Source organism: Plasmodium vivax, chromosome 3 (genome assembly GCF_000002415.2).
Source record: "Plasmodium vivax chromosome 3, whole genome shotgun sequence".
NCBI lineage: Eukaryota > Apicomplexa > Aconoidasida > Haemosporida > Plasmodiidae > Plasmodium > Plasmodium vivax.
The window spans coordinates 465,712-492,596 of record NC_009908.2 but is presented as its reverse complement, the minus strand read 5'-3'; the positions used below and the strand labels follow the sequence as shown (position 1 = coordinate 492,596).

General features: G+C 51.6%; 6 protein-coding genes across 6 annotated transcripts, besides 18 other annotated features; 3 read left to right on the top strand and 3 right to left on the bottom strand.

Moving 5' to 3' along the window:
• The first annotated feature begins 7 nt into the window (after positions 1–7).
• Positions 8–27: a microsatellite.
• A 1,197-nt stretch (positions 28–1,224) lies between these two features.
• Positions 1,225–5,163, top strand: PVX_000540 (hypothetical protein, conserved; the record flags this gene model as incomplete). Its single annotated transcript, XM_024731244.1, has 1 exon — positions 1,225–5,163. One exon carries the CDS (start codon positions 1,225–1,227, stop codon positions 5,161–5,163), a length of 3,939 nt encoding a protein of 1,312 aa, XP_024586906.1.
• Positions 5,164–6,397: 1,234 nt separating this feature from the next.
• On the top strand, positions 6,398–8,509 carry PVX_000545 (seryl-tRNA synthetase, putative; the record flags this gene model as incomplete). The annotated part of the gene is made up of 1 exon (XM_024731243.1): positions 6,398–8,509. Exon 1 carries the CDS (start codon positions 6,659–6,661, stop codon positions 8,507–8,509), a length of 1,851 nt encoding a protein of 616 aa, XP_024586907.1. The 5' UTR covers positions 6,398–6,658.
• Positions 6,499–6,529: a microsatellite.
• Positions 7,363–7,419: a microsatellite.
• Positions 8,510–8,705: 196 nt separating the features above from the next.
• Positions 8,706–8,730: a microsatellite.
• A 1,029-nt stretch (positions 8,731–9,759) lies between these two features.
• Positions 9,760–9,780: a microsatellite.
• Positions 9,781–9,808: 28 nt separating this feature from the next.
• Positions 9,809–9,849: a microsatellite.
• Positions 9,850–10,396: 547 nt separating this feature from the next.
• PVX_000550 (hypothetical protein, conserved) lies at positions 10,397–14,513 on the top strand (the record flags this gene model as incomplete). The annotated part of the gene is made up of 9 exons (XM_024731242.1): positions 10,397–12,554; positions 12,721–12,839; positions 13,009–13,071; positions 13,195–13,254; positions 13,427–13,555; positions 13,714–13,882; positions 13,998–14,049; positions 14,229–14,270; positions 14,399–14,513. The coding sequence occupies 9 exons, from the start codon at positions 10,397–10,399 to the stop codon at positions 14,508–14,510; spliced, it is 2,904 nt and encodes a 967-aa protein (XP_024586908.1). The 3' UTR covers positions 14,511–14,513.
• Positions 14,514–15,370: 857 nt separating this feature from the next.
• Positions 15,371–15,398: a microsatellite.
• Positions 15,399–15,751: 353 nt separating this feature from the next.
• On the bottom strand, positions 15,752–17,495 carry PVX_000555 (calcium-dependent protein kinase 4, putative; the record flags this gene model as incomplete). The annotated part of the gene is made up of 2 exons (XM_024731241.1): positions 15,752–16,567; positions 16,697–17,495. The coding sequence occupies 2 exons, from the start codon at positions 17,493–17,495 to the stop codon at positions 15,777–15,779; spliced, it is 1,590 nt and encodes a 529-aa protein (XP_024586909.1). The 3' UTR covers positions 15,752–15,776.
• A 194-nt stretch (positions 17,496–17,689) lies between these two features.
• Positions 17,690–17,750: a microsatellite.
• Positions 17,750–17,781: a microsatellite.
• A 967-nt stretch (positions 17,782–18,748) lies between these two features.
• Positions 18,749–18,772: a microsatellite.
• A 961-nt stretch (positions 18,773–19,733) lies between these two features.
• Positions 19,734–19,896: a microsatellite.
• Positions 19,897–20,020: 124 nt separating this feature from the next.
• Positions 20,021–20,105: a microsatellite.
• Positions 20,106–20,803: 698 nt separating this feature from the next.
• PVX_000560 (queuine tRNA-ribosyltransferase, putative) lies at positions 20,804–22,978 on the bottom strand (the record flags this gene model as incomplete). Its single annotated transcript, XM_024731240.1, has 1 exon — positions 20,804–22,978. The coding sequence occupies one exon, from the start codon at positions 22,976–22,978 to the stop codon at positions 20,804–20,806; it is 2,175 nt and encodes a 724-aa protein (XP_024586910.1).
• Positions 21,920–22,027: a microsatellite.
• A 755-nt stretch (positions 22,979–23,733) lies between the features above and the next one.
• Positions 23,734–23,756: a microsatellite.
• A 524-nt stretch (positions 23,757–24,280) lies between these two features.
• Positions 24,281–26,386, bottom strand: PVX_000565 (hypothetical protein, conserved; the record flags this gene model as incomplete). Its single annotated transcript, XM_024731239.1, has 4 exons — positions 25,398–26,386; positions 25,013–25,250; positions 24,519–24,890; positions 24,281–24,366 (listed from the first exon to the last, which is right to left on the bottom strand). The coding sequence occupies exons 1-4, from the start codon at positions 25,881–25,883 to the stop codon at positions 24,281–24,283; spliced, it is 1,182 nt and encodes a 393-aa protein (XP_024586911.1). The 5' UTR covers positions 25,884–26,386.
• Positions 24,407–24,439: a microsatellite.
• Positions 25,928–25,977: a microsatellite.
• Positions 26,335–26,443: a microsatellite.
• An 86-nt stretch (positions 26,444–26,529) lies between these two features.
• Positions 26,530–26,554: a microsatellite.
• The last annotated feature ends 331 nt before the right edge of the window (positions 26,555–26,885 follow it).

Genomic DNA, 26,885 nt, shown 5'->3' with positions numbered 1-26,885 from the left:
CGGCAGGAAAAAAACTGCCACAAAGGATGGTAGCAAAGTATGGCGGTGAAGGATGGTCCCCTAAGTAGCTACAACGAACAGAACAAAACCTAATAAAGAGAGAAGCACCCCAATTTTTAAGTGCATCAGTTAATAGCACATTTTTGGCTTTTTTTTTTTTTTTGCACACATTTAAAAATGTAAAAAAAAAAAAAAAGCAAAAAATGTATGAACGTTCAGAAAGTTTTCCCAACACGAATAGCTATTTTGTTCCATTTTAAAGTGTGCAAAAAAAAAAAAAAAAAAAGGGGGAATTAATCAGCCCGTTTTGCTGAGCATAAATGTAGAACAAAATTGGCTCCTTCGTTCAAGCAGTTTGTGTCTGTTTGTGTCTGTTTTTAGCGTTTTTGCCAGGAGGGGAATGTTCTTCTTCAGCATCGTGATGTTTTTATTCTTCCTACGTGTACACCAGCATGCTGAAACGGCTGGGTCTTTTGCTTTTACAGTTTTAAGCGTGGCATATGGGTGTATACAAGTGTATTTGCGCGTTTATGCGTTTTCTTGTTTATGTGTATATGTACCTGTACGCATAGCAACCCTTGTGTATGTTTTTTTTTTAACCCCCCCTTTGCGCGAACAACGCGGTGTTTACTCCTACAGACGGTGATAGGAAAAGAAAAGAAAATATACTGCAGTATGTAAAATTTTTTTTCGCGTTTTTTTATTTTTTGAGTCCACTTAAAGTTGCACCCCTTTGTCCACCTTTTCACCTTACATGTCCCAATCCACACGTGGTTTTTTTTTTCCTTTTTTTTCGTTGTTTTAGTTTTTAGTCTTCCACGAATTTTTCCATTATTTTTGTTCCCACGTTTTTGCACCCCTCCCCTTTTGTTATTGCCTTTTCGCCTGGCTGTGATGCTTCACATGCTTTTCATTTTCCCCCTAGACATAGCTAAACAGACCTTCAAATAAGTTGCAGCTTTTGCGCAGCCGACAGCGTGTGAAGCGGTCCTTTAAAGGCTAATCATTGTCAGTGCAGGTGGGGAGATCCTGCCATTGTCATTCCTGTTAACTGCCCATCAAATGTTTCGCATTTAAGAGGTATTTCTTTTTTTCTTGCGAAAAGGTGGGCAAACATCTTTGTCGATGGTGCCCCAGAGGATTCTTGCTGAGGTGTGTCACCCTCGTGGGGGCTTTGCAGTTGCGTAGTTCCCGTTACGGTTAGCGCGCCAGTCGACCCGCAAAATGGGGAAGTCCAGGAAACTAAAGAACCTAGTCAAGAACGTGCAGTTTTTCGTCAAAAAATGTAGAGAGAAAAACAAGAAACTGCTCTCCCTGAGCAGTCTGGACGAAAAAGACGAAACGCTCAACTCGGGAATATTCACAGATGAAAAGACAAACGGTAGTAAAAGCTTCAAAGAAAATTCTGCTGAAAATATTTCCAAAGCGTCAAGCGAATCCAAGTACGACCCAACACACGCAGATTTCGCCAGTGCGTATGGCAACCCGTTGAGAAGATCACACACACAGGGGAATCTGCATACCTTGTCCGATTATTTCGACAGGAGAAGTGGTAAGAAAATCGTCAAGTTGGGGAAAGATGGAGGGAAGAGAGAGACGATCGGGGGGAGCATGGACGAAGCGGCGTCATTGAATGAGGAAGAAGTGAGAACGGAAAAGAGTGACTCTAGCAGCGTAGAAATTAAGAGGAAAAAACAGCCCAAGGACAGCAGGATGGAGGAAATGAAAAACGAAATCATGGAGTACGACTTGCACCTCCTCAGTTTGTACAAAAAGTTGGAAAAGGGGTCGAGAAGTGGGCCAAAGAGGAGCGGCGGGAAGGGTAGCGGTAAGGCCAGCGGTAAGGGCGGCGGAAAGGGAAGCGCCACACTGAACGGGAAGGCCCACACGATAAAGACGTACAACTCGGAGGTTATGAGCATAAAGAAGGAGATTTCCCTGCGGAGTGGCACTTCCAAGGGGAAAACGAGGAAAGGCGCCAGGGGGAAGGATGAAGCAAAAGACAAAGGTGGCATCGGAGGGGGCAAGCGGAAGGGGGAATCCCCCAAAGAACACACAAGCAGAGGAGTGAAAAAGAAAGCACACGAAGAACGCATCGAAATTAAGCACAGCTTCTCAGGAGATACCCCCCGATTTGATTCCAAAAGTTCTTTCCTAACACGAGAGGAGACTTTCCCCAAATATTATCAGATAGGTTCTTCCAAAAAAACATTTGACAATTTTTATTTTTTTCAAGAGGGACTAGCCAACAGGTTGAACAAGAAGCAGAACACGTCCTCCTTCGATATTGGCTGTATGTACATGAGTCATGCCATAAGCACAAAAAGCTCCAAAGATTTGGGGCCAAAGGAAGAAGCTACCACCACGGCTGTCGCTACTAGGACCGCCGCTGCCACGACAGCAGCTGCTACGATTGCTACGGCTGGTGCTGCCTTTATAAGCAGCTCCAAAAGTCTCCGCCGCTTCAAGTTTTTAAGTGACAACAAAAAGAACATCGAGTATTACAAGCAAATGATAGAGAGCTTAGAGGGGACGGTGGGGAAGTCGAAGAAGAGGAGCAACAACAGCAGCAGCACTGGCAGCGCCCGTGGAGGTAATCGCGGCGGCACCCACGGCGGCAGCTCCATAGACAGCATCATTAAAATTATAAACTGCCTCCTCCACGATTACGTCCCCAAGCTGATCGACAGGTATGAGTACTACCTGAACACCCTAGATGATAGGAACAAATTGCTCAAGCAGAAAATTAGGGAGTCCCTAGATTTCGGGGATCTTCAGTACGAAGAAATCAGGGAGCTAAAATCTCAGGTGATGCAAAAAAACCAGGAAAATAAAAAACTAAATGATACTATAGAAATGTTGAAGGACAAACTGTCCTACGTTAACGAGCTTGAGCTAAAAAATGCAGAGTATCTGGACGAAATTATGCTCATGAGAAATAGGGTCACCTATTTGGAGAGACTCATTGAAGAAAATGATCAGTCTAAGGAGTCACATGAGCTGAGGAAGATGAGGCACAACTTGAGGAGGCTATACAACAGAATGAAGACCGAGATGAGGTACATGAAGACGTTAAAGTCGAGATCTTTTAAGCGGCACAGGAGGGGCAAATTTTCCATTCGGAGGTGGATGCGCTTGGAGGAGAAGATGAGCGAGCAGCAGGCGCGCGCGTTTAGCCTTGACCGACAGGGCGATTCCACGTTGGAGGTAGGCGATAAGGGGGAGAGACGGGTCACTTTGGAGGTGGCCGATGCGGGGGGGACACAGACAAACGAACCGAAGCAGTACGCAGACAAAGGCGTAGACACGAGTGACATGTATTGGGCGGCGAATCCACTCGACGTCGTAAGCAGCGAGGCGCAGTGCGCGCCAACTGGAGAGGGGGAAAAGGTTAAGAAGGGCAAAGTCCGCACGAAGGACAAAAAAATCAACACCATTGTAAGCAACCGCACGTTTCTGGAGCTGCTGAGGAGGGAGGAGCGGATGGCGGTGGGGGGAAGCGGCGCTCTTGGGAGGGGTAACATAGTGAGCCGAGGTGGTCGAATGGGTAGAAGTGACCAGGGCGATCGGAGCGATCGGAGCAATCTCAATGGTCGCAATGGTCGGAGTGGCCTACGCTTCGGAAGCGAGAGGTGCACGCGCATCCCCAAGGAGAGCTACCCCTACTACCACTACTTCTACAGCAATATGCTGGCCACGCCGGAGGGAAGACCCCTTGTCGGTGGAAGCCGCATCTGGCCACCAACCCAAGGGGAAAAAGAACCCAGTGGTATCTTCCCCCCCAGGGTGACTCTCTCGGAGGAAAATTATTTATCCCTGTGCAGTCAACTTAAGGCGTGCATCTACCAGACCTATTTCGAGGAGTGCGCCGCGGAGCCGCGCGACGGAGGGCAGCCTTGGGAGAGAACACCCCACCGGTGCGAAGCGCCGCCTGACCAGGGGAAGCAACACGGGGAGAACGAGGCATATCAGCAGGGGGGAAATAGGGGCACGGAAAATGAAGAAAATAGGGGCGCGCAAAATGGCCAAAATGGGGGCGCTCAAAATGACCAGCCTCGGGGTGGCAGCCAAATGGTGAGGCCCCCCCAGGGGAAGAGCCCCTTCTGGAAGGAGACCCCACCAAGCGATGACGCCTCCACCCACCTGATCAGCAGAGGGAAGAACAAATGTTACAAGCTACCATTCGACTGTTGCAGCAATTTTAATAGAATGTTAACTGGTGAAATGAACTGTTCGTCTCTCCTCTGGGGGTGTAGCAATGCGGCGGGTAGCCAAGACAGCAGCGTGTCAAACAGGAAGCGAGCTGGTCGAAAGAGGTCAACCACATCGAGCAGCTCCTCCTGGGAGAGAAAAGACAAGCTTAAGATGACACGTGTAGTTAGGAAGAATCACCCATTTTTACGAAGTGATACGATTCGATCTAAATGCAAGCATAGGTATTATTATTACAACCGGGTTGGTAGAGCAGCGAATGGAGAGGGCCCAGAAGGGGAAGCAAACCAAATGGCTAGCTGCACCAGTGGGAAAGACCACCACCGAGGGGAGCAGCAGAATGGACGCACATGTTTGGAAGTGCCCAAGGGGGGCGATGCATACGAGTTGCACACTCCGCAGAAATGGAACAAGGAGAGCGATGCATACGAGCTGCACACTCCGCAGAAATGGAACAAGGGGGTCGACTTGGGGGGGAAGACCCTCATGGACAGTGAACCCTATGGAAGAAGCACATACGATAAAGAGCGGGTGGAAAATTTTAAAAAATTCCTGACCATTTATAATTCACATTTTGAGGGAGACAAGAAGGGAAGCTTCATTGGCAGCTTTAAAAGGGAACAGAGCGGCCCATCATCTGAGAGGGCCATGTGGGACCAAGCTGTGCAGGCACAGGTGGGTGGGGAGGAAGAAGGGCGCGCCTACCACGGTGACTACCAAATTAGCAGCCACTACAACTGCTGTCGTGTGGATCCGCCTTACAGCTTACCCCACGTCCCCCCTCGCCTTTTACCCCCCAATGGAGCTCCACCTACGGGGAATGAAACAGTGAGGTACCAAAATTCACTTAATCAATTTTTCGATATAAACACGAAAGATTTTGAAGCCATCAACAGGTATCTACACGGCCACGTGGTGTACACGCACGCGGGGGGAGGGACATACGAATGAGGGTGGAGCCCACCGCGCGGCCAGTCAGCGATGTGTGCAGGGGGGAGCCATGTCAAGAGAGGCACTACGAAATGGAGAGCCCTGCAACCAGGACGGTATGTTTTTTTTTTTACATACGATTTGGAATGCTTCCTTCTCTGGGTAGCTAACCACACGAGGATCAACCACCACATTCGTTGCGCAACGTGTGAAAAGGTAATTATGCGTACGTGGTAGTGGTGCCTTTAAACTGTGCCACCACCCCTTTTTGTGTGCCACCTCTACGGGGGATTTTTCCAGTGGAGCGCGCGGCATACACCTTGACATCGTGGTTGCTGTGCGAGTGGACACCAAATGGGGGGATCGCAGGTGAAGAAGAAGAAACCTACCTGGTTGGGTCCTATCATATTGGGAAGGAGCTATTCCCATAGTGTCCTTTTCATATGGGTGTGTGTGCATGGGGCTGGTATAACCCGATCACTTTCCCATTTGGAAGGTGGGCCTGCTGACCCAATTAGGTGAAGTAGCTTCTTCCCCCCCTGGAAAACACACTGGGACGGCCCATTTTATTTCCTGCCGCACAGCTGCATCTGCTTTTTTTTCTTAACCAAGGAACGTTCGTCACCTGCACTTTGAAAGCACCTCCTCAGAAATGGGTCCATCTGCTCACAGCTATGTCAAGGGAAAAATTGCAAAGAGTAAAATGGGAAAAAAAAGGAAAAAAAAAAGGGCATTTTCCCCTTTGTGACTACCCCCATTTGAGGCCAAACGGGGGAGCGGCAAAAATGGATGCGGAGTAAAGCGCTCCGAGGGGTTGACATCGCATGCGTTCAGGTGAGCAACACAGGTTTGCCCCCTCGTTTGGCTACTGTTTTTTTTTTTTCCTTTTTTTTTATCCCTTCCCGTATTCTCTTCGTGATGGATGAGTTATTCTGGTTATCCCCCAAACGGTGCACTTGCCATACACTCACCCGTAGTAGCTATAAAGCTCTTTGGGGCGCCCCTCCCACTTCAGCTGATCCGCAAAAGGGTGAACAGCCGGAAAGGGGCGGCAATTCTTCTCCACCCTGTTCAGATAATTGTCAGCATATAAGCGCATGTACAAGCGTATGTGATGAAGTGCCAGATTTAACGTTGTGTGCTTCCCCTCCTGCGAAACAGGAGTTAATAAAAAAATATTAAAAACAAACTTGTTTGTTCCTTTCCCCCTCCCATTGCAACGATTAGAAGCTCCTTCTTGGAAGAGAAGCTCGTCGAAGGGAGAGATCCAAGTGCCTCCGCGCGTTCCCCATTTTTGGCAAGCTAAACATAAAAGGGCAGAAAAAAAACATATACATATATATACATATACATATGCACGTATTGTAACACTGCGTGAAGGAGATTCTGCCTCCCCACCCCTGGAGTGTCCGCGCGAAGAAGCCAGACGACTCCCAAGCAGGGCAGCTCCCCAAGTAGGGCAGTTTCCCAAGAGTTTCTTTTTTTGCCCCTTTGGAGAGGGGGGCACCCGCGTTACATGCACAGGTGCACCTGCGTGGGTGCCGCGCTAGCACGTAGAGGCGTACAAAAAGGGAGCGCTCTACTGAGGAACGTCCCAGTGAGGAACGTCCCGGTGAGGAACGCCCCAGTGAGGAACGCCCCAGTGAGGAACGCCCCATTGAGTGGCTCCCCAGTGAGGATCGCCCCACCGCTTATCGCCCCGGAGAGGCCCAGGATGGTGCTGGACATCAACCTGTTCAGGAAGGAAAAGGGGGGCAACCCCGAGAAGATTAAGGAGTCGGAAAAGAAGAGGTTCCATGATGAGACGAACGTCGACAAGGTGATCGAGTTTGACGAGCAGTGGAGGAAGTGCATCTTCAAATTGGAGGAGTTGAAAAAGAATATCAATTTGGTGAATAAAGAAATAGGGGCGAAAAAGAAGGAGGACAAAAATGCAGATGTGGAGGATTTAAAAAAAAAGAGTTTGGCGATGAAGGAGGAAATTCCTCAGCTGCAGAATCAGGAAAGGGACTTGCTCAAGCAGAGAAACAAGTACCTCAGCAAAGTGGGCAATCTGCTTAACAAAGATGTGGTCACTTCGAATGACGAGGACAACAACAAGGTGGTGACCACCTGGGGGGTGTGCAAGAAGTTGGAGGTCACCGCTGAGGAAGCGCCAGAGGGGGGGAGCAGCAAGAGGGAGGTCCCGGTTAGCGGCGGTATCAGCGGCAGCGGCGGTATCGGCAGCATCAGCAGCATCAGCAGCGGCGTTGGCGGGAAGAGGTACTACTACCACTTCGACCTGCTGAGGAAAATCGGGGGGGCGAACTTCAAGAAGGGCATCCAGGTGGCCGGCCACCGCGGCTACTACCTCACGGGCGCGGGCTTCCTCCTCCACAATGCAATTCTGCAGTACGCCATAAGCTTCCTCGTGAGCAAGAATTACACCCCCGTGTACCCCCCCGTTTTTATGAAGAAAAATATAATGGAGGAGTGTGCCGAGTTGGATGATTTTGAGGAGACCCTCTACAGGATTGCCTCCTCTGGGGGGGGTTCCACAGGTACAGCGGGGGGTGCAACGGGGGGTGCGTCTGGGGCTGCCTCCGGATCACCTACCTCTGCGAACGTTACGCAGAACGACGAGCTTAGCAGAGACGACCTGTTCCTCATTGCAACATCCGAACAGCCCCTGTGCGCGCTGCATAAGGATGAAACGATCGAATCTAAGTACCTCCCCTTGAAGTACGCAGGGGTATCTTCCTGCTTTAGGAAGGAGGCAGGGGCACACGGAAAGGATATTAGAGGCATTTTGAGAGTTCACCAGTTTGACAAAATAGAGCAGTTCTGTGTATCTCTCCCCCAGACCAGCAACAAGGTTCACAAGGAAATGATGAAAACGTGTGAGGAGTTTTACCAGTCACTTAACATCCCATATAGAATCGTCAGCATCGTGTCTGGGGCCCTCAACAACGCCGCTGCTGTTAAATTTGATTTGGAGGGCTACTTCCCTGCGAGCAACCAGTATAGGGAACTCGTGTCTTGCAGCAACTGCACGGACTACCAGAGCAACAACCTGAATGTTAAGTACGTCGATTCGAGTGTCAAGGTGGGCGACTTTAAGGAGAGCGGAGGAAGCGGCGGGGGAGGCGGCGAGGGAAACGGAAAGGGGAACTACCATGATGAGGTCGGAAGCGACTACGAGGACTTTTTGCAAAACTTCCAAACGGAGAGCAGGAACACCGTGCATCTCCTGAACGGCACCATGGTGGCGGCGCAGCGCTTCCTGTGCTGCCTCCTCGAGAATTACCAAAACGGCGAGGGCATCGTCGTGCCGGAGAAGCTCCGCCCCTACATGAACAACGTCGAGTTTATTCCCTTCACCGAGTGAGATGAGCGGGGAGCGGTGGGCGGTGAGAGGTGAGCGGCGTGGCGCGGCGCGGCCCCCTTGTGCCATCGTTGTGCCGGCTTTGCTCCACCATTGTGCTATCGTTGTGCCGGCTTTGTTCCATCGCTATGCCGCCTCTGTGCCGCCGCATTGGCCGCCATTTCGCGTGCTTCTTTTTTTTTTTTTTTTTTTTTTCCCACCCCACCATTGTCGTGAACACCTCTCACGGGGAAGACCCCCTTTTTGCAAAGCAGTTAAGATAGAAGAGCAACCAGTGGGCGTAAAAGGATGAGTGGCGGTGCAGACGAACACGCAGGGTAAACTTCCTTTTTCGCAACCCCCGTTTTTAGGAACAACGCGATTGCATATTTGCCGAGCAGTGGGACGATACAGATTGGAAAGAAAAGGGGACGTGCGGGTGGTGGTTGGGACGTTGACAATTCATTCCACCGTTGGGCCACCGCTACCCCCCATAAGGGAATACCAACGTGATGAACACCCGTTGTGTGTGCCCCCATTTGTTCTGCCTTCACTGCACCTTACCGCGGTTCCCTTTGCCACCCCCACCCATGCAGCTACCCAGCAGCGGCCAACTGCCAGCTGCCGTTTGCCGTTTGCCATTTTCTGTCCACGCGCGAAAACGAAAGAGCGGCACATGAACGAACCACTTGGCCATTTAAACGAAAAAAAAAAAAAAGGGAAACAAACCGCCCCATTTTCGTCACACAGTTTTGTAAAAAGAAAGGGCGCACCCAGTTCACCCCGCTGACTGCAGGATGAGCGGCAATTCCGGCGGAAGGAGGGTCGGCCTGTAGGGGTGTGCGCGAGTATGCGCATGCGCTTGCACACGTTTCCACATTTCCGCGTTTCCACGTTTCCGCGTTCCCGCTGTTACACTGCTGCTTGGCCGCTTTACCGCTCGGTCACCCGGCGCACTTTTTTTTTTCTGCGCCTGCCAACGGGGAGAGGCCACCGTGTGTTACTCAGTGATCGAAGTTTTTTTTCCTTTGGGGATTTCCCCTCATGCGTGTTTCACTCGGAACGTCCACCGGAGCTGGTTGCCATGATTGCTCGTAGCTGGCGTAGCTGCCGTGACTGCCTTAACTGCCGTAACTGCCGCACCGCCGCGACCGCCCCTGAGTGGCCGCCTCGAATCGCCGCCAAAGCTGCCAGCATCCCAAGTTTACCGCAAAAGGTGAAGACCCTCTTAAACCCTGGAGGGGCAAAAAAAAAAAAAAAAAAAAATCCCAGCAAAGTCGCCGCTTCCCACGTGTTATTTTGTTTTATTTTATTTTATTTTATTTTATTTTTTTTGCTACCCTTTTTAAAAGAGGGGTGAGGAAGAAGCAACAAGAATTAATAAGACCATCTGATTGTTCGTGAACTTGGGGGAATACGACAGACCTTTTGTTTGCCAATTGTGCCATCCCCCTTTGTGTGGGGAGCTGGCCCTTCGCCGACTTCGCTGTTAGAGGGTCACCCTCTTTTCCGCCCCATGCATGTGTGTACACCACAGAGTGGGCAAGCGCGTATGCACACTCTGGGCATGCAGCCCCTGCGAGACGTTCTGTGACTGCTCAGCGCCAGCGAAGCGGCACGTCATCGCTGTTTTGAGGCTACTTCGGTTCCACTTCACTGCCACTTGAGCGCTCCTAGCGCACCCCCATCGCTCCTCCTGTCTCCGCGGCCAGTTCTCCAATTCCCCACGTAGACCCTCCTCACGCACGCGGTGTGGCGAACATGCTACCGCCCAGTGAGCCAAACGAGTGAACGAAGGTTTCCCAGTGCAAAGGCGCCAGGAGAGAAAAGAAGGAGGTAACTCAGCTGGACGGGGAGGACTGGCCCCCAACTGGCACTACACAAAAAAGCAACAGTGGTGAGGAAAAAAAAATGGAAGTCGCCAAACTGAAGGATGCAAAAGGGGAAGCCAACACAGGGAGGAGGAAAGTAGCTGCTAACGAAGTAGCAGAAGAAAGGGGGAGCATCCCCGCAAATGTAAAAACCCAGTCGAAGGTGAAACAAAATTTTTCTAGCAAAAAAGATGAGACAGACGTGCCACATGGCAAGACTGCAAACATGAAGAAACTCTTTAATGGAATCATAGGGAGCCAAATGAAACACGCCAAGAGTGTCATCGAAGGAGTGAAGGAGCACCTAAGGTGCACAGCAAAGCAAGCATCCAAAAATATGAATTACCCATTCTGTAAGTCTCCCTGTAACATAGAAGACCTTAAAAACACCATCTACATAAACGAAGGAGAAATCATTATTAAAAAAAATTTATATAAAAATTTATTTAACAGTAGGAGGAGGGACAACAGTGAGGTGAAGGAGACATCTAATTTGAAGAAGAACTCTAATGAGGATATCTTTTCTTGCAACACGAGAGACATAACCGTTCGGGGGACCCACAACTTTGGTTTTCACGTGCAGGTCTCTTGTGAGGAGGGGGAAAATAAAATCATCGCCTATGCGTACGATAAGGATACTAGGGAGAGGATCCCCTGTGTCTATCGGTGGACCCGCATCTACAGTGACAGGAGGTGCAACGTGGTTAGTCGGAGTTTTGCGGATGTAGGTCCCCATGGCGGGGGGAGCACCGTTGAGTCGATTGGCACCGCTAAGCCGATTGGCACCGCTGAACCGATTGGCACCGCTAAGCCGATTGGCACCGTTGTGGGGGGTCACCCCCCCCCGCAGGCGGCCCAGTATAGCAGCGAGTACGAGCTAACCTGTGACGACATCGGCCTAAAAATTTGCGTCGAGTGCTCCTACCTGAGTGATGAGCAGATGGCAGGAGGCACCCGATGTAGGTATCCCCGGAACAGCTCGGGGACCTCATCAAGAAGTCACCAAGAAAGCGATGGGAGTGTCGACAGCGGGCCGGCCAACCAATCACACTGCAGTGATGTTCAGCTTTATATCGACGCTTCCTCGTTTAAGAGTAGCTTCAGAGATGGTAATGAGAGAGACGCATCGGGAGTGCATTCCCGTGGTGTAGGAACATTCCGACGGGGTGACCGAAGCAGTGGCCCGTCTCGCTCGTCCAGCAGAAACCACCATATGGGTAGAACCAACGAAAGAGGGGACTCCCACAACATGAAGAAGGAACACTCCACTTTAGATCCGTACGAATCATCCCTCAGGGAAAAGAACCCCATCTGTGCTTCCGCACAAAGGGGGAGTGGCCATCCCACTAGCAGCTTCCCCACCAGGGGGAAGTACGCCGGAGTGGCGGTGGCCGAAGTGGGGCCATTCACTCTGAACGAAAGAACGAAGAAGATGCTCCAAGCGGTTATACAGAATGATATTATAAGGTACCCGCTATATGTTATGGAGAGGAGAGCCCAAGCGGGGGATCATGTTGGGGGGGACTCATCACTTAGCCGCATCCCTCCCAGTGCGAAGCGGAGGGGGAGCGGCTTCCACGCGCAAAGCGAGTATAGCGATCGTGGCGATCGTAACGACTGTGGCGACTGTGACGATCGTGACGACGGTGACCACTGCACCAGTGCGGACGAACAGAGCCGCAGCTCAAACGTGGGGAGCGAGCCGGACGACCACCTGCACATGCTGCACATTCACAAAAATGAGATAAAATTGGTCAGTCGAAGCAGCGCGGCCACCCAGATGTGGACCCACAAATTCGGGGACGTCTACCCCTACATAGAGTTCCTTCGCTGTAGGGAGGGAGTCAACGAGGAGTTTCTTCTTCACACCAGCGACTCAGAGCATTACGTTTGCAAGTGCCTGCAGAAGAGGCACCGAGATCTGATTGCCATCATCCTGAGGTACATGCACGCCAACTTGCAGATCCTAAACGATTATATCTTCAACAACATCAATGAGAGCTTCCAAAATGAGACAGCCAGAAACGTATTCGAGCACGTAGATGTGAATTCTATTTTAGAAAACGTCAACAGAGAGCTCCTCACGAACAGGAAGCTCAATCAGAAGTACCTGCAGAAGATAAAGAAGCTGCGCGGCGAGAAAAATATGCTGGAGGAGGACCTAAAAAACACGATTGAGGCCTTTCAGGCGCAGCTCGGTGGGTCTTCCCCTCCCTCCGGGGGTGCACAAAAATACGCATGCGGTGTGTAGCACTCACAATGAGCGTGGGAGCCTGCCGCGCCTTTCACCTGTGCTGCTCGTCCCGCCGCTGATCCTGCCGCATCTCTCACCTGTGCCGCTGATCCTGCCGCCCCCCCCTGCAGACACCGTGAAGCGGTTCAAAGACGAAAACGAGCTACTCAAGACGAACGAACACCTGATGAAGGAGATCAAGTTGCTGCAGGATAAGTACAAAGACGTGGATTTGTTTTTCAAGAGCAAGGTAGGCAGTCAGCGGGGGGAATACCACCTGTGAGTGACAGTTGGAGAGAGGAAACATCATCTGTGCACGACGCACCGCTTCGTCATTCCACCTGCATAACTTGTAATACCCCCATCTTTCTACCCACTCGTTTGTGTTCTTTCTCTCCTATCCCCTCACCCCACAACAGTACAAGCTCCTACTGAACGACATCGAACGGTATAAAAAGTTGCTGGACGAGAGAAAGACGAAGGTAGGTGCCCTCCTCCTCTCCCTGTAACTGTAGCACTGTTAATCAGTCGAAATGGGTGATTGATTGTATCCCCCTGCCCACTCACTTCCACACCGTCGATCCTTTCCCCCCCCTGACGCACAGGCCATCTCACAGGAGGCAGAAGCGCTACGGGCCAAACTGGAGGCCGCCGAGCAGGAAAAGGTAAGCGGGGGGGTGTCATCCATAAACGGAAGCGGCCATCCATAAACGGGTGGCGCCACCTACAAATGGAAGCTGCCATCTATATAGGGACGGTGCGGCCTTCCCTCCCTTCTTCACCCCCCAAAACGTTTCGTCTGCCCAAATGACTGGCGAACCTTCCACCACGCCGCAGAACGAGCTGCGCAGAGAGACCGTAAAGATAAAGAGTTACTACCAGGAAGAGAAAAGGAGCAAGACGGAGCTGGAGAGTCGCCTGGAGGACCTGCGTTTGAAGATGGAGGGTCTGAACAAGTCCCTGGAGGTATAGCCGGCGATGTGGCAGCAATGGGGTGGCGAAGCGCTTTGCCTGCGGTTTATCCCCAGGCAGATGTCTTATGCTGGCGCTATGGCTGAGCACTCCTGCCTCTCCCCCCCATCTGTGATGACCCCACTCCACACCGCTTCACACCGTAAAAACAGGAAGAAAGAAGCAAAGGGAAAAGCACCTCCGGGTGCATGAGGGAATTAGAAGAGCTCAAAAAAAACAACTTAATGCTCCACCAGAAAAATCTAGCCATATCCGATCAGGTGAATCTTCTCGTCACGGAAAAAAATAGACTCTCCAAGATGGTTGACTCGCTCACCAAGGGTAGGCAGAAGCGCAGCGCCCCACGCGAGTGCGGCCACTGACGATGCAAACGTTTACTGTCACTGTCGCCCTCGCGCCGCCTCTCACCCTACCGACATTTTTCTTTCCCATATAGACATTGAGAAGGCCAAAACGAACGGAGGTCTGCGAAGCGCGGAGAGTCAGAAGTAGGCGCAGCAGGAGCGACGGCGCGGGCAGGCGGCGCGCGTCCACTCGGCTGCTTCAAGTGGGCTGTTTTGAGTAGATTGTTTTAAGTAGACTGTCTTATGTTGGCTGCTTCAAGTCGCTGCTTTGCTTCTCCATTCTGCCGCCCTATAACTCTACCAACGCGCGCCCCCCCCTTCAGGAAAGGCCCTAGGCCCCTCCCCAGTGACGCCCCCAACCAAAGGTGAGTTTCCCAAAAGAGCGCCTCCCTGCAAGCGGAAAGAAGTTTCAGTGCCCTTTTCCACCGATCGCATAACTTACCACCGCTACGCTCACCATTACACCCACCGCTACACACCGCTCCCCCCCCAGCGAGGATGACGCCCACCGGAAGCTACTGAAAGAAGTCGAATCCCTACGGGGAGAAAACGAGCTTTTAAAAAAAAGAATAAAAAAGTTTTCAAAATTTAATTCTATGGCTTGATTGTCTAATTGTTTTGTTTGTTTTGCCTCCATCTCTTTGTGTGCTCGGCCAAAATGCCACACGAGATGTGCGCATGGGGGTGGCCATTTCAGCGGAGAAAAGAGGGGCGTAAGAATAACCCCTTCGTTAGATGCTCCCCCGTTGTTGTTCGCGGCGTGGGAGCGTTGCCGTTGGTGTCTTCCACCCCATTTGTTGTTTTTCACGCGTACACGTTTTTACCCCTCCCAGTGTTACCCCTTGTGCTGCGTGCCGCGGGATGGAGAGGGGGTCTACACCGTCGGTGTCTCCCTCCAAAGAGAATCACACGTATCTGCTGCCCGTGCACCGAGCCACCCTTCTAGACTTTCAAATTTCAAACTTTGTTTTTCGTTCATATAAGTGTTTGTTGTCGATTTGGAAAACGGAGAGAGAAGAGCTGGGCCCCTTCCAAATGGGAAGCAGCAAAAAGGAAGCGGTGAACGCGGCGGAGGGAAGAGGCCAATGGGGAGAGGCCAATGGGGAGAGGCAAAGGGGGAGAGGCAAAGGGGGAGAGGCAAAGGGGAGAGGCAAAGGGGAGAGGCAAAGGGGAGAGGCAAAGGGGAGAGGCAAAGGGGGAGAGGCAAAGGGGGAGAGGCAAAAGGGAAGCGTGAACGCGACGAACGCGGCGGAAGGAAGCCGCGAAAGGGACGTGGCAAAAAGGATTCGCCGCTACATATGCAGGTGCGCCCGTGTGCTACGCCTCCACGGGTCACCTTTAGTTAAGGCAGTCGGGTGTTCCTCACATTTCGTATTCACTTATTTTTCCCCTTTCTCCTTCGCCCTCCCCTACTCCCATTCTTCCTCCTCCTCCTCTTCTTTTTTTTTTTTTTTTTTCCTTTTTCGCCTCGAATGGGGCAGCATGCGCGCGGGGGCGCTCCGCTCGATAATTTACATTTTAAGTTAAGCGGCAAGAGAGAGAGGAGGGAGAAGTAGACGACGTAGACGGAAGAGGGGAAAGGGAAAGCAAAAAATAAAGCGAGGCAGAGTGTAATGGTAAGATGATGGGATAAACGGAGGGAAGGCATACGTGGCCGGGGGGCCCCCGCCCCCAGGAAAGTAGGGGCACATGGGGGGGGCACCTGCTTCCGCGCACGTGATCGAATTAATAAGGTTAATTATTGGGAGGCGCGGAGGAGCGAAGGAGCGGAGGAGCGGAGGCGTGGCTCGGATGAAGGTCGACCGATTGAGCAGTCTACTCAGGTGGGCAGTCTCCTCAGATGAGGCCCCACTCAGGTGGGCTGCCCCCCCTTAATAGTTGCACAGCTTGACGAGCATGTCGCGGAACTCCTTGAAGTCGATCTCCCCGTCGTTGTTCTGGTCGACCTCCTTGAGCACCGTCTTCCAGCAGTCGGACCCCACGTCGCTGAGCCCGAAGAGCTGCGCCAGCTCGTTGGCGGAGATCTTCCCCGAGCCGTCCTTATCGAACAGCTTGAATGCCTTCTCCAGACGTTCAGTCGACAAGAGCAATTTCCTATCAATAGCAACGGTTAAAAATTCCGAGTATTCTATGTAGCCATTCTGGTCCAAGTCAATGGAGCTCAAAATCTGGTCCACCTCATACTCAATGGCTGCATTATCTAAGTCGCTGGTATCTTCTCCCTTCAGTTTCAGTAGCTCCTTGTAGCCTATTACTAGTTCGTTTCGATCTAGTTGCCCATCTCCGTTCTTATCCATGCGCTTAAATATTTTGGTGAGTTCCTTTGTCTCATCTATGGTTGTGAGTTTGGACCCCATGTAGAGCAGAGCTGCCTGCGCTAACTTCTGCGTGCTTTGGAATTGCCTTATATTCGTGATGCTAAGCTCCAGGGAGGGAATGTCGATGCTCACGTTGTCCTTGCTCGTCATGAGCCTTATCCACTCATGCTCTAGAGCGTCTCTAGCGGAAATTCTCACGGCACTAGTGTACATGAGCATTTTCCGAATCAGGTCCTTCGCCTTGTCGCTTATTTTTTTGAACTGGGGCAGGTCGAACGTGTACTTGCCCGTCTCGACTTTCTTCAGGATGTCGTACTCGTTCGATCCGTTGAAGGGCGGGCAGCCTAGGGGGGAGCGGCAGGGAAAGCGGTGACGCAACGCGGTAACGCGGTGAGGTGGTGAAGTGTAGAAGCGGTGAAGTGGTAGGGTAACGCAGTAAGGCGGTAAACCGCTACTCTTTAGCGCTACCACACCTGAGAGCAAAATGTAGAGGATGACGCCGCAGGACCAAATGTCGCACTTCTCATCATACGTGCCGTGCAGCACATCAGGCGCAATGTAATACGCAGTGCCGATCTTGTCCTTCATCTTCTTGCTGTACTCAAAATGCGTAGACAACCCAAAGTCGATGATCTTAATGATCATGTCCTCCTTGTTCTTCGTCTCCAGCAAAATGTTCTCTGGCTTCAAATCCCTATGCACCACGTTGTTCTTGTGCATGTAGGTGATTCCACTCAGAACCTGTTTTATAATTCGAGCTGCATCTACTTCATAGAACCTCTTTCTGCTGATGATCTCGTCGAATAGCTCCCCACCAGAATACACATCAGACACCAAGTAGTAATAATTATTGTCCTCAAAAAATTCATACAGTTTCATGATGTTGATGTGGTCTAACATTTTTAACAGTTCTACTTCTCTCAGGAGACTTTGCTTATCTGTTTTTCTCTTTACATGCTTCTTGCTTATGACCTTTATGGCGTACTCATGTCCTGTGTGCTTGTCCCTACTGAGGATCACTTCTCCAAAGGATCCTTTCCCCAAAATTTTGATTCCCTTGTATTGCTCATTAAACACCACGTTGCTGTTTTGTATGAACATGCCCGGCCTTAACTTGCTATTGTTAAAACTGTTTTGGGCAATCTTCTTAGACATTTGCAAACTGCCTTCTTTCTGCTCCCCCTTTGCGTTGCTTCCCTTTAGGTTCTTTTTGTAGCTTCCTTTGCCTTCTTCATTTCGTGCGTCGTTCGGCGTGGAGATTTCTTGGCCCATTGTTTCGACGGAGCGTGGGGGGGTAGCAGCAAATACCTTTGTTGGTCCTTCGGAGGGGGTGCGGCAGATTAGGGCTTGGCGCTGCAGACTTGGGCGGGTGAAACCGGCAGGAAAAAGTGGAATGACGTTGGGGGGGTGATCAGGACGGGCAGAAGGGGTAGAAGGAGCAGCATGGGCAGAAGAAGCAGCAGGGGCAGCGGCAACAGCAGCGGCAGCAGCAGCGGCAAAAGAAACAAAAAAAAAGAAACAAAAAAAAATACATAAACATGGGCGCGAGTATCCACGTTAGCATCGACGCTAACGTCGACGTTATCACCAACGTGAACACCAACGTGTGAATGTGCGTGTGCGTAGGAACGTGGGCAGCTTTTCTCCCTTTCTCTCTTTCCCACTTGGCCGCTTCTCAATTTTTCCCTTTTTTTTTTTGCCAATATTCTGCTGCTGACGTGTAAATGTGCACACATGTATGCATGTGTACGGTTTTTCGTCGGCTGGTCAGAAAAATGGGGGATAAAAAGGAGGTAAACAGGGGGCAAAAAAAAAAGGAGAAGGCGAAGGCGGCAAAGCGGTGAAGCGGCGAAAGAGGAAAGGAAGGGAGGGTAAAGGCAAACACAAAAAAAGGCATGGGGAAATTTTCATACAACTTCACATCAGTTCGCAGCAACTTCGCGGCAGCTGCGCGGAAACTGGGCGGCAACTTCGCGGCAATTCGCGGCAACTTCGCGGCAACTTCGCGGCAATTCGCGGCAACTTCGCGGCAATTCGCGGCAGCTTCGCGGCAATTCGCGGCAGCTTCGCGGCAATTCGCGGCAGCTTCGCGGCAATTCGCGGCAGTTTCGCGCCTGCTGAACCAGCACGAACAAAACGCATGGAGGCACATGCACGCGTAGGTATGCATCTCTCACTTGTGCGCCTCCTCTGCGTGGGAGCCTCCCCAGCAGCTCGCCCGTGCATGTATAACCTGCGTGCACATGTGCGTATGTGCTATGTATGTTTGCGGGCGTATGTGCGCGCTTGCCCCTTCCCCTCGCCGACTCAAATGTGCATGTGTTTAAACTCCTTTCTCTACATGTTTTGCTGGAAGTGATGACTCGGCCATTTGGGGCATATTTCGAGTTTCCTCCGTTGGCTGTTCTCAACTACTGGCGCAGTTTTAGCAGTTTTAGCCGTTTTGCAGATTTAGCCACAGCTAGCTATTTTCAGGCGATTTCCCCATTTTGGCTGTTTTTTTTTTTTTTTTTTTTTTTTCCTGTGTGTGCATGCTCCATCAGAGGGGAAACCACATGCACAGGCAAGGCGCTTTTGTCGGCCGCGCGCCACAAGGGAGCCCCGCAAGGGCGTGCAGAAAAGGGGTAGACCAAATGAGTGCAGCAAACCTGTACAGGTTTAATCACATTTAAGCATGCGCACGGTGGACGTAGAGAAACTCCCGAGGGGGAAGCTCACACGGGAGTTGACGCAACCCCTGTTTGCACATTTGGACGTGGCACTTTGATGTAGCATTTTTTACGCTCATTTTTTTGTCTCATTTTTTACGTCACGCTTTGCAGCGCAAGCTTTGCCGCGCAGGCCTTGTGGGCCCGCTTCCCAAAGGCGACATCTTTGTGAAATGTTTTAGTTACCGTCCGTAGCAACTCTCAGGTGGGGAGGGTATATCTTTATCTTTGGTACGTTCTTCCCTTTACCTGTCGATTGTTCGAGTGGCGTCCTGATGCGAAGTGGTCTTAAAACGACAGGAAGTGTAGCATGTAAGTTTATTTTATTTTTTTTTTTCTTCTTTTTTCACGCAGCGAAGTGGAGGAAGTCTGTCCACACAAATGTTACCCACATTTTGCCCCCCCCCAAAAAAAGAAAACGCATAAAAAGGTTAGTGCCATGTTGGAAAAAATTTCGTGAAGGGGATGCAACGGTGAAGCTAATGGAGGCAGACACCTCCACGGTAATGCCACACCAGTGAAGGGGTCTCACTGAAGGGAGTTATTTTATTTTTTTTTCTCATCACTCCAGAGGAGGATATGTGGAGATGCCCCTATGAGGGCACCTAACGTACGAGCACAAAGTTGGGAAGGAACGGTTGGGTCCCGCCTTAAGGACGCACACACGGGCAGGGTATCCCAATTGGGGAAGTAGCACGGGGGGCAGGCAAAGGGGTTGGCGGAAGCTGAGCTTACTTCAAACGGGGGCTAGTCCGCGGCTGGAGGAGTTCGCAGTTTGTATGGCAGTTTGTATGGCAGTTTGTATGGCAGTTTGGATGGCAGTTTGGATGGCAGTTTGTATGCTAGCTTGTTTGTCAGCTTTTTTGCAAGCTTTTTTGCCAGCTTTTTTGCCAGCTTTTTTGTCGCTTTTTTGTCGCTTTTTTGTCGCTTTTTTGTCAGCTTTATTTCGCCAGTGTGTTCTCTCTAGCTCTTTTTGCAAAACGCGATTGGACACTTACGAGTGATGGAAAAAAGTTACGTGTGTGGAAGCTCTACAGTTTGATGTATCACGTGGAGGGTACGCTTCGCATAGCTTCGATTGCTTTGCGTAGCTTCGATTGCTTCGCGTAGCTGCGATTTGCTTACGTAGCTTCCATTTGCTTCACACCTCACCGCGCTAGACAGCATCGACTGACGAAGTGAAAAAAAAAAAAAAAATACCCACCCGTGAAGTGCGGATAAGCACCTCGCAAAAGCGCCTTGGACATTTTCCGAGCAATCTCTGCAGATGTTTCGCTAGCGTGCAAGCTCTCCCTGTGCAAGCTCTCCTTGTGCAAGCGCTCCTTGTGCAAGCGCTCCTTGTGCAAGCGCTCCTTGTGCAAGCGCTCCTTGTGCATGCTCTCCCTGTGCAGCTCTGCCTTTCCGTCCACCCCACCCATACGCACACACGAAAGCTGCGAGCTTGGGGGTGTCTTCTTATGGTAAGACAACCCTGGGGGGGGGTTTTCTCAAAATCGGTTTGAAGTACCCCTTGGGGGGGGAAGTGGTACTGGGGAAGGGGAGTTTCACCCGCTAAACGAGTGCAGAATAGAGTCGGTGGAGAGCTATGTAGGAGGCCCCCCGTTTGGAGTCGTCCCCTTTCGGGACATTCCCCCCAAGTGCACACACAGAAGAATACACACTGATCGGCTCAGCTAGCCAAAATAATTCCATTTTAAAGAGTCAAACGTGAAATGCGAACGAGTTATTTTTATGGGAAGATGGCACCTGGGAGGCCCATTCAAATGGCTCCACCTTTTGGTACACCATCGGGGGGGGGGGGGGGAAAACCAAAATGGCTGTCTCTCCCCTATTGTAAGTAGATACATGACGAGGGCGCCTTTTTTTTTTCTTTCAAAAAGAGAGTTCTATTTCCGCGTACTGCAGCGCCTGTAAGGCCCAGTGTGGCAGCTTATCCTTTAACTCCTTGACCATTTCATCTTTTCGGTCCCCCGTCGGTGCGGTCGCGCTAATCAGTGCAGCCGCGTTAGTCTCTGCAACCGCGTTAGTCTCTGCAACCGCTTTACTCTCTGCAGCTGCTTTAGTCTCTGCGGCCGCTTTAGTCTCTGCGGCCGCTTTAGTCTCTGCGGCCGCTTCACCTTGCTCATCTGCCCCCTTGTCATCGTCGGGGATCTTGTAATTGCCGTTCCTGCACCCGATGACGAAGTAGTTGTAGAGGAAGGTCGTCACGAAGAGGTCCGTTTTCTCCAAAAAGATGGCAACTCGGAGGAGGTAGCAGAAGTGCAGGGTAAAATAAATATTATGGATGGTGAGCAGGACATTCACAATTGGGTTCTTCTTCGAAATGAGTAGATGCAGAGCCGACTTAGAAAATTTGGAACACACATAGCAGTGGCAGTTGGTCACAAGTGGAGAGAAATCAAAGGCATATTTGGCTTGCTTCAATTTTATTGTGCCATCATAACTCAAGGCGGTGTTAAAGCGAGCCGTCCTCGAAGCGTATACGCAGTCGTACATGTCGTAACCCAGGAGAGAGCAAAAGAGGATGTCAGCGAGGTAGCCAATTCCCATAATGTATCTGCATTTATTTTCTGGCAAATGATTCCATTTTTTATTTTTCTCATTTGAGCAATGGTGCACCACGTTGATGAAGTCCCTTTTTCTCTCTCCACCGCAAAGACCTCCCACAGCATACCCATTCAGCTTCTGCTTCAAAATGAAGTCCATCGATTGGTTTCTTAATCTAATGTGGAGACCCCCCTGGATGATGCCAAAGAGGGTTTGCTCTCTTTCCCTGCTGTGGGCTTGTACGCACCGCTGCAACCACCTGTTGGTCCTGTGCGTCGCCTCCTCTATCTTCTGCACGTCCGTTTCCGTTGCCGGGCGCACGTCGTCCAGGGCCATGATGATGTCGCTCCCGATTTGGTTCTGCAGCCGGATGGAGGCCTCGGGCGTCAGCAGGATTTCCCTCCCCCCCCCGGCTTCCTTCGCGTCACTCGCTTCGATCGCTTCCTTCACTCCACTCGCTTCCATCGCTCCCCTCCCTTCCACCCCTTCCTTCACTTCGCTCACTCCCCTCACTCCACTCGCTCCCCCCACCGCGCGCACATTCCTGCGCATAACCCCCGCGTCGTAAATGTTATCGAAGAGGATGCCCTCCTCCAGGATCCTTATCCGCTTGCTCAGGGAGACCATCTGGAACCCCCCCGAGTCGGTGAGCATCGCGTTGGGGAAGCGGATGAAGTTATTGATGCCCCCGTTTTTTACAAACGTAGACATTTCATATATGTTGGCTAGGTGATACGTGTTGCTGAGGATTATGTCGTTGCAGAGCAGCTGCACTTCTTCCTGCACGAGCCCCTTGATGCAGCTCTTCGTGCCCACTGGCATGAAAATGGGCGACACGACCACGGTGTTTTTCTTCGCGCCGGGGGGGTCCCCCTCTTGGTGGGCAGCGGTTCGATGAGAAGCAGCTTCATGTGAAGTGGTGTGTCCCCCCTCGCGCTGCTCACCCCCCTGGTACTGCTCCCCCATGTGCTGCCCCCCCCCCGTGTGCTTCTTCCTAATGAGTATCAAGTTGAGCCTGGCCCGCTTGCACCTCTTTATGTTCACCAGCTTGAGATTCTTCGTGTACCTTTGCTCGCGCCTGGGGGTGGCGGCCGGCCCCTCCCCGTCGCAGCCACCCTCTCCCCCCTCGTCCCCCGAACTGCTAACCACATTGGACAGGTACAACCCCGCCTGGCCACCCCGCGCTCTCAGAGCAGCGATGTGCTTATTCACGTCTTCCATGTCAATGTAGGCAAAACTCTCCTCACAGAATTTCACAAACTCGTCGTATTTTTTATAATCATTTTTTGTTATAAAGTCAAATGGTAGGGGGTCCTCATGGGGTGGGGGGCTACTCGGGGGAGACTCCCCCCTGGCCACCTCCTCACCTTCCTTGCTCCCTATGTTGCTTCCAGCTTTTATTTTTTTCTTTTTACTCTTTTGGTTTCCCTCTGAAGGGGAGTTCCTCTCCGGGAAGCAGGCCTTCTTCTTTCGACTCAACTTCTCATCAGCTTCTTCCATGGTGGGGTGATGGGTGCCCAGCTCAACGCGTTCGGCTCACTTGGTCAGGGGGGGGAAATATGCCACGTTAACATGGGAGTAGCTCCTTGCATGGGCGAAGCGGATACTAATGCTGTTTTGTTGCCACTTCGGTTTAACACCCACTGGGGAGCAATCTCTTATACGTTTTTGCAAAATGGTTTAGCCCTTTTGGGGGGATTGCCTCGATGGGTGGCTACCCTGCTCGTGCGATCCTCCCGAATTTGATGCACCACCGTTCGGCTAGGTTAGCTTAGGTTAAGCAGTCGACCTCTCACCCGTTCGGTGCAACGGGGTGGTGAAAAAAAAGAAAAAAAAAAATGCCAATAGTGTTTGAACAGCCATTCAGTTTCCTCCCCCTTTGCCACTCCACTGGCGAGGTGCTTCGAACGGGTTTCCAAAGGGAGGCGCCACTCTCCCCCCCGGGTCATAGCGCATGGCGGCAACGGGGTTTGCGCGGCACGTGCTAGGAAGCGCCACGAAGTGCCATGAAGCCGCGCCAAAGATTACACCTCCATTGGGGAGAACCCCCCTAAGCGGTTACTTCTCCCCCGTTACACTAATGCAACCCGCAAATGCACCGACAAAGCTCCGTTTCCACCGTTCTGTTAACTTAAAAAAAAAGTAAATAACCATTGGGATGTGATCGGACGAGGGGGGAAGACCTAAAAGCGTTAATTGTGAAGCTTCGGGCAGGAGCGAGGGTAGAAAAAAAAAAAAAAAAAAAAAAATGATCCGACGGGGGTCTTACAAACAAACGGGGATATCAAAAGAGCGAAATGAAGAGGAGGAATAACGTGGCAGGTGGAAAATGGCGAATGGCAAAACGAACGGATGCAGTCGGGGGGAAACATAAACGACGTGATGAGCAAGGCTGCCTCCGAGTGACGTGCCAACAGGTCTCTTCAAGCACATCTCAACATGTCGATCGTCCACTCACGGGAGTTAAAATAAAAGTGACTTATTAGTAGGTACTAAAAAAAAAAGGCGTAGAGAAACGCCCCCCTCTCCCCGTCAGACAAGAACACACGTTCTCCTACGTCACAGTGTAGTCGTCGCGAATCTTTCACTTCGACGGGTCACTCGGCATACACTCACATGCGCCCACTTGGGGGGGCACCTGCCTAGCGCGTACTGCCTGGCAGAGGAACCCATTAATAATTTCCCCCTTGCAGAGATCCTACAGGGGACATCATAAATGGGGTTCTTTCGCATATTACGTAGTCTGGCTAATTCAGTTGCCCCAGTCGACGCTCAGGGTGACGGCTGGCCCAAAAGGGGAAGTCAAATCAAGTCGAGGTACTCATCCTGCAACTCCATGAAGCGTTCGAATTCGTCCTGCGTCATGTCTTGCTGCAGCTTCTGGGCATCTAACGGGGGGAAAGAAAAAAAAAAAAAAAAAAAAAAAAGAAAACATAATAAATATATATATATAATGATAACACACTGCGTAGCGGAGCAAAGGCCGCGTTTCACCAACGCTGCCGCTCCGACGCCGCCGCTCCAACCGCGATGCACGTACCCATGAGGGAAAACTCCTTGTTAAATTTTTCTATAAAGAAGAGGGGCATTTCCGGCTCGTCCGCCTTCTGGGCGTCCTTAAGCACCGCCATCTCGCTGGCGCTCTGTTGCGCGTGGGCCAAGTCACCACTTTTATGCTTTGTCCTTCCAGTGGTGTGGCCCTTCTGCTCCGTGCTCTCTTCCGCTTCGCCCTTCCCAGGGTTAGCGGCCCTTCCGCCACTGGACGGGGATGCCACTTGGATGCTTCCTTTCTTCCCCTTTACATTCATGCAGATTTTTATTTTTTTGTCTGACCGGATAACGCTGCTGCATGCGTCCGTGGGAGTTTCCTCGTTCGTCGCCTTCCTCTGTTCTGCCGCCCTTCCGGGGTTATCTGCGTGGGGTGGGGAGTGAGTGGAAAGCAAATAAGCCACGCAAGCAAGCTGGCTGAGTGGCTGCCTGCCAGCCTGTCGATCGGTGCTGCCACCCTGCCTGCCGATCGGCGCTGCGCCCTACTTTGGGACACGAGGGAAGAATTGTTAGTGAGGGAGAGCTCGGAGGAGTTGTTCGTCAGGGATTCGTCTGACGAGTGGTCCGCGGGGGGGGAGTGCGTCGAGCTGGGCGCTACCCGGCTGAACTTCTCCGTGTAGAGGGGGATGAAGTAGTTCTTGAGCTTCTCCGTGTGCTCCTTCAAGATGTCGAGGTACTTGGTGTAGCGGCTGTAGATTCGCTCGTCGCTGCTTTCGTCCCTCTCCTGCGGTGGTGTGATCGGTGAGCGGGGTGAGCGCGGTGAGCGTGATTAGCAGCGCGGTGAGCGTGATTAGCAGCGCGGTGTGCTGCGTGGTGTGCTGCGTGGCGGTCTACCCCGCTTGGTGCCACCTCTTCTCTCCTAGGCACTTACAACGAGCTGAATCTTATTGTTGCAGAGGCAGAGGAAGTGCGCGTCGTAGGAGTCCAGGGGGAGCAACTGCGCGTCGAGCTGCGAATACGTGGCATTGCAAAAGGTGCAGACATACAGGTCGCTATCATTTCGGTCCTTCCTCAGCTCAACCTCCATCCTCCTAACCCGGTAGTCAATCACATACACAATATAGTTGTTCAGGCAGTAATACATTTGGAAGCTAGATCCTCTCTCAGTGGTCTTAAGCTTCTGCACTTGAATGATAAATTTCTCCTTCAACAGTTTGGAGAGGATGCTCCGTATCTTCTGCTCGTGCATGTTAATGCTGTTGATGATATCCTTTTCTAGGTACAGGCATTCGTTGTGCACAAACAAATCAAAAATTACAATCTCCTCGTCGTTTAGAAAAAATCTGCTCACGTACATCATCAGGTGCAGGAAGAACCGCTTCTCCTTGTCGTAGAAAATCTCCTTGGACTTCTCCATTTTGCGATCGGTCACGTGGCGGCGGGAGTGGCGGGAAGCGGCGGGAGCGGCGGGAGCGGCGGCGGACTAACCTGAGTGGACCTTCCCCTGGTTGCTGCTCACTGGTGGGGTGACTTCCTCTTCAGCGTGCTGTTCAAACGGGCCAGTCGCTCAACTTCCCGGGTGAAGCAGCTCCCCGGGGCATCGACGCATGTGTGCCACTCCGCCTCTCCCTGTAGCAGCGTGACCCACTGAAGGGGGCCCCTCTCCCAAGCGGTCAATGCCGTCGTGAAGTCGCTGCTGGCCGATGTGGGAGGGGAGATCGGCATGCCTCAACTTCGCACGGGGGGTCCACACGAAAAGGAAAAAGGGTAAGAGGCGAGGGCAGTCCGTAATTAAGCAAGCGGTAAAGCGGTGAGGCGGCGAAGCGGCGAAAAGGGTGGCGCTTCACTTCTTCACTTCTCCGTTTCTCCACTTCTTCACTTCTTCACCTCTCCGCTGCTTCACTTCTTCACCTCTCCGCTGCTTCACTTCTTCACTTCGTTTTTTTTCCTCCCCAGCTGCTCAACTTTTTTGCGAAGTCGCCCCTTGCGGCGCGTTGCAGTAGGAAACGTTCGGGGAGTCGGCGTGCGGCGGGATTTTTTTTTTTTTTTTTTTTTTTTTCCCCTACATGTGCTTGTTCCGTTATGCGGCGAAGGTGGGAGAGCGCCATTGGTGTTCCCCAGTTTAGTTTGTCCCTTCCCCTTTGCATTTCGCTCACCTGCTTGGCTTTTTCCCCGCCCGTCCGTTCCCCCTTCGTAAGCCTTTTCTTTTTTTACTTCCCATTTTTTCTTCTTCCCCCCCGCAACGATGGGTCGTCCGGGTTACCCCTCCCCAATGGGGAAAAAAACAATATGACTCCCCCCTCCCCGTTATGGTTTTCCAAGTGGGGTTATTAACCCCTGCATGCACATTGCTCACTGGGCGAGGGAGCGGGGTCGTTCCCTTTTGCACGTGCCACCTCCCGCGCGTGCGACATGGTCC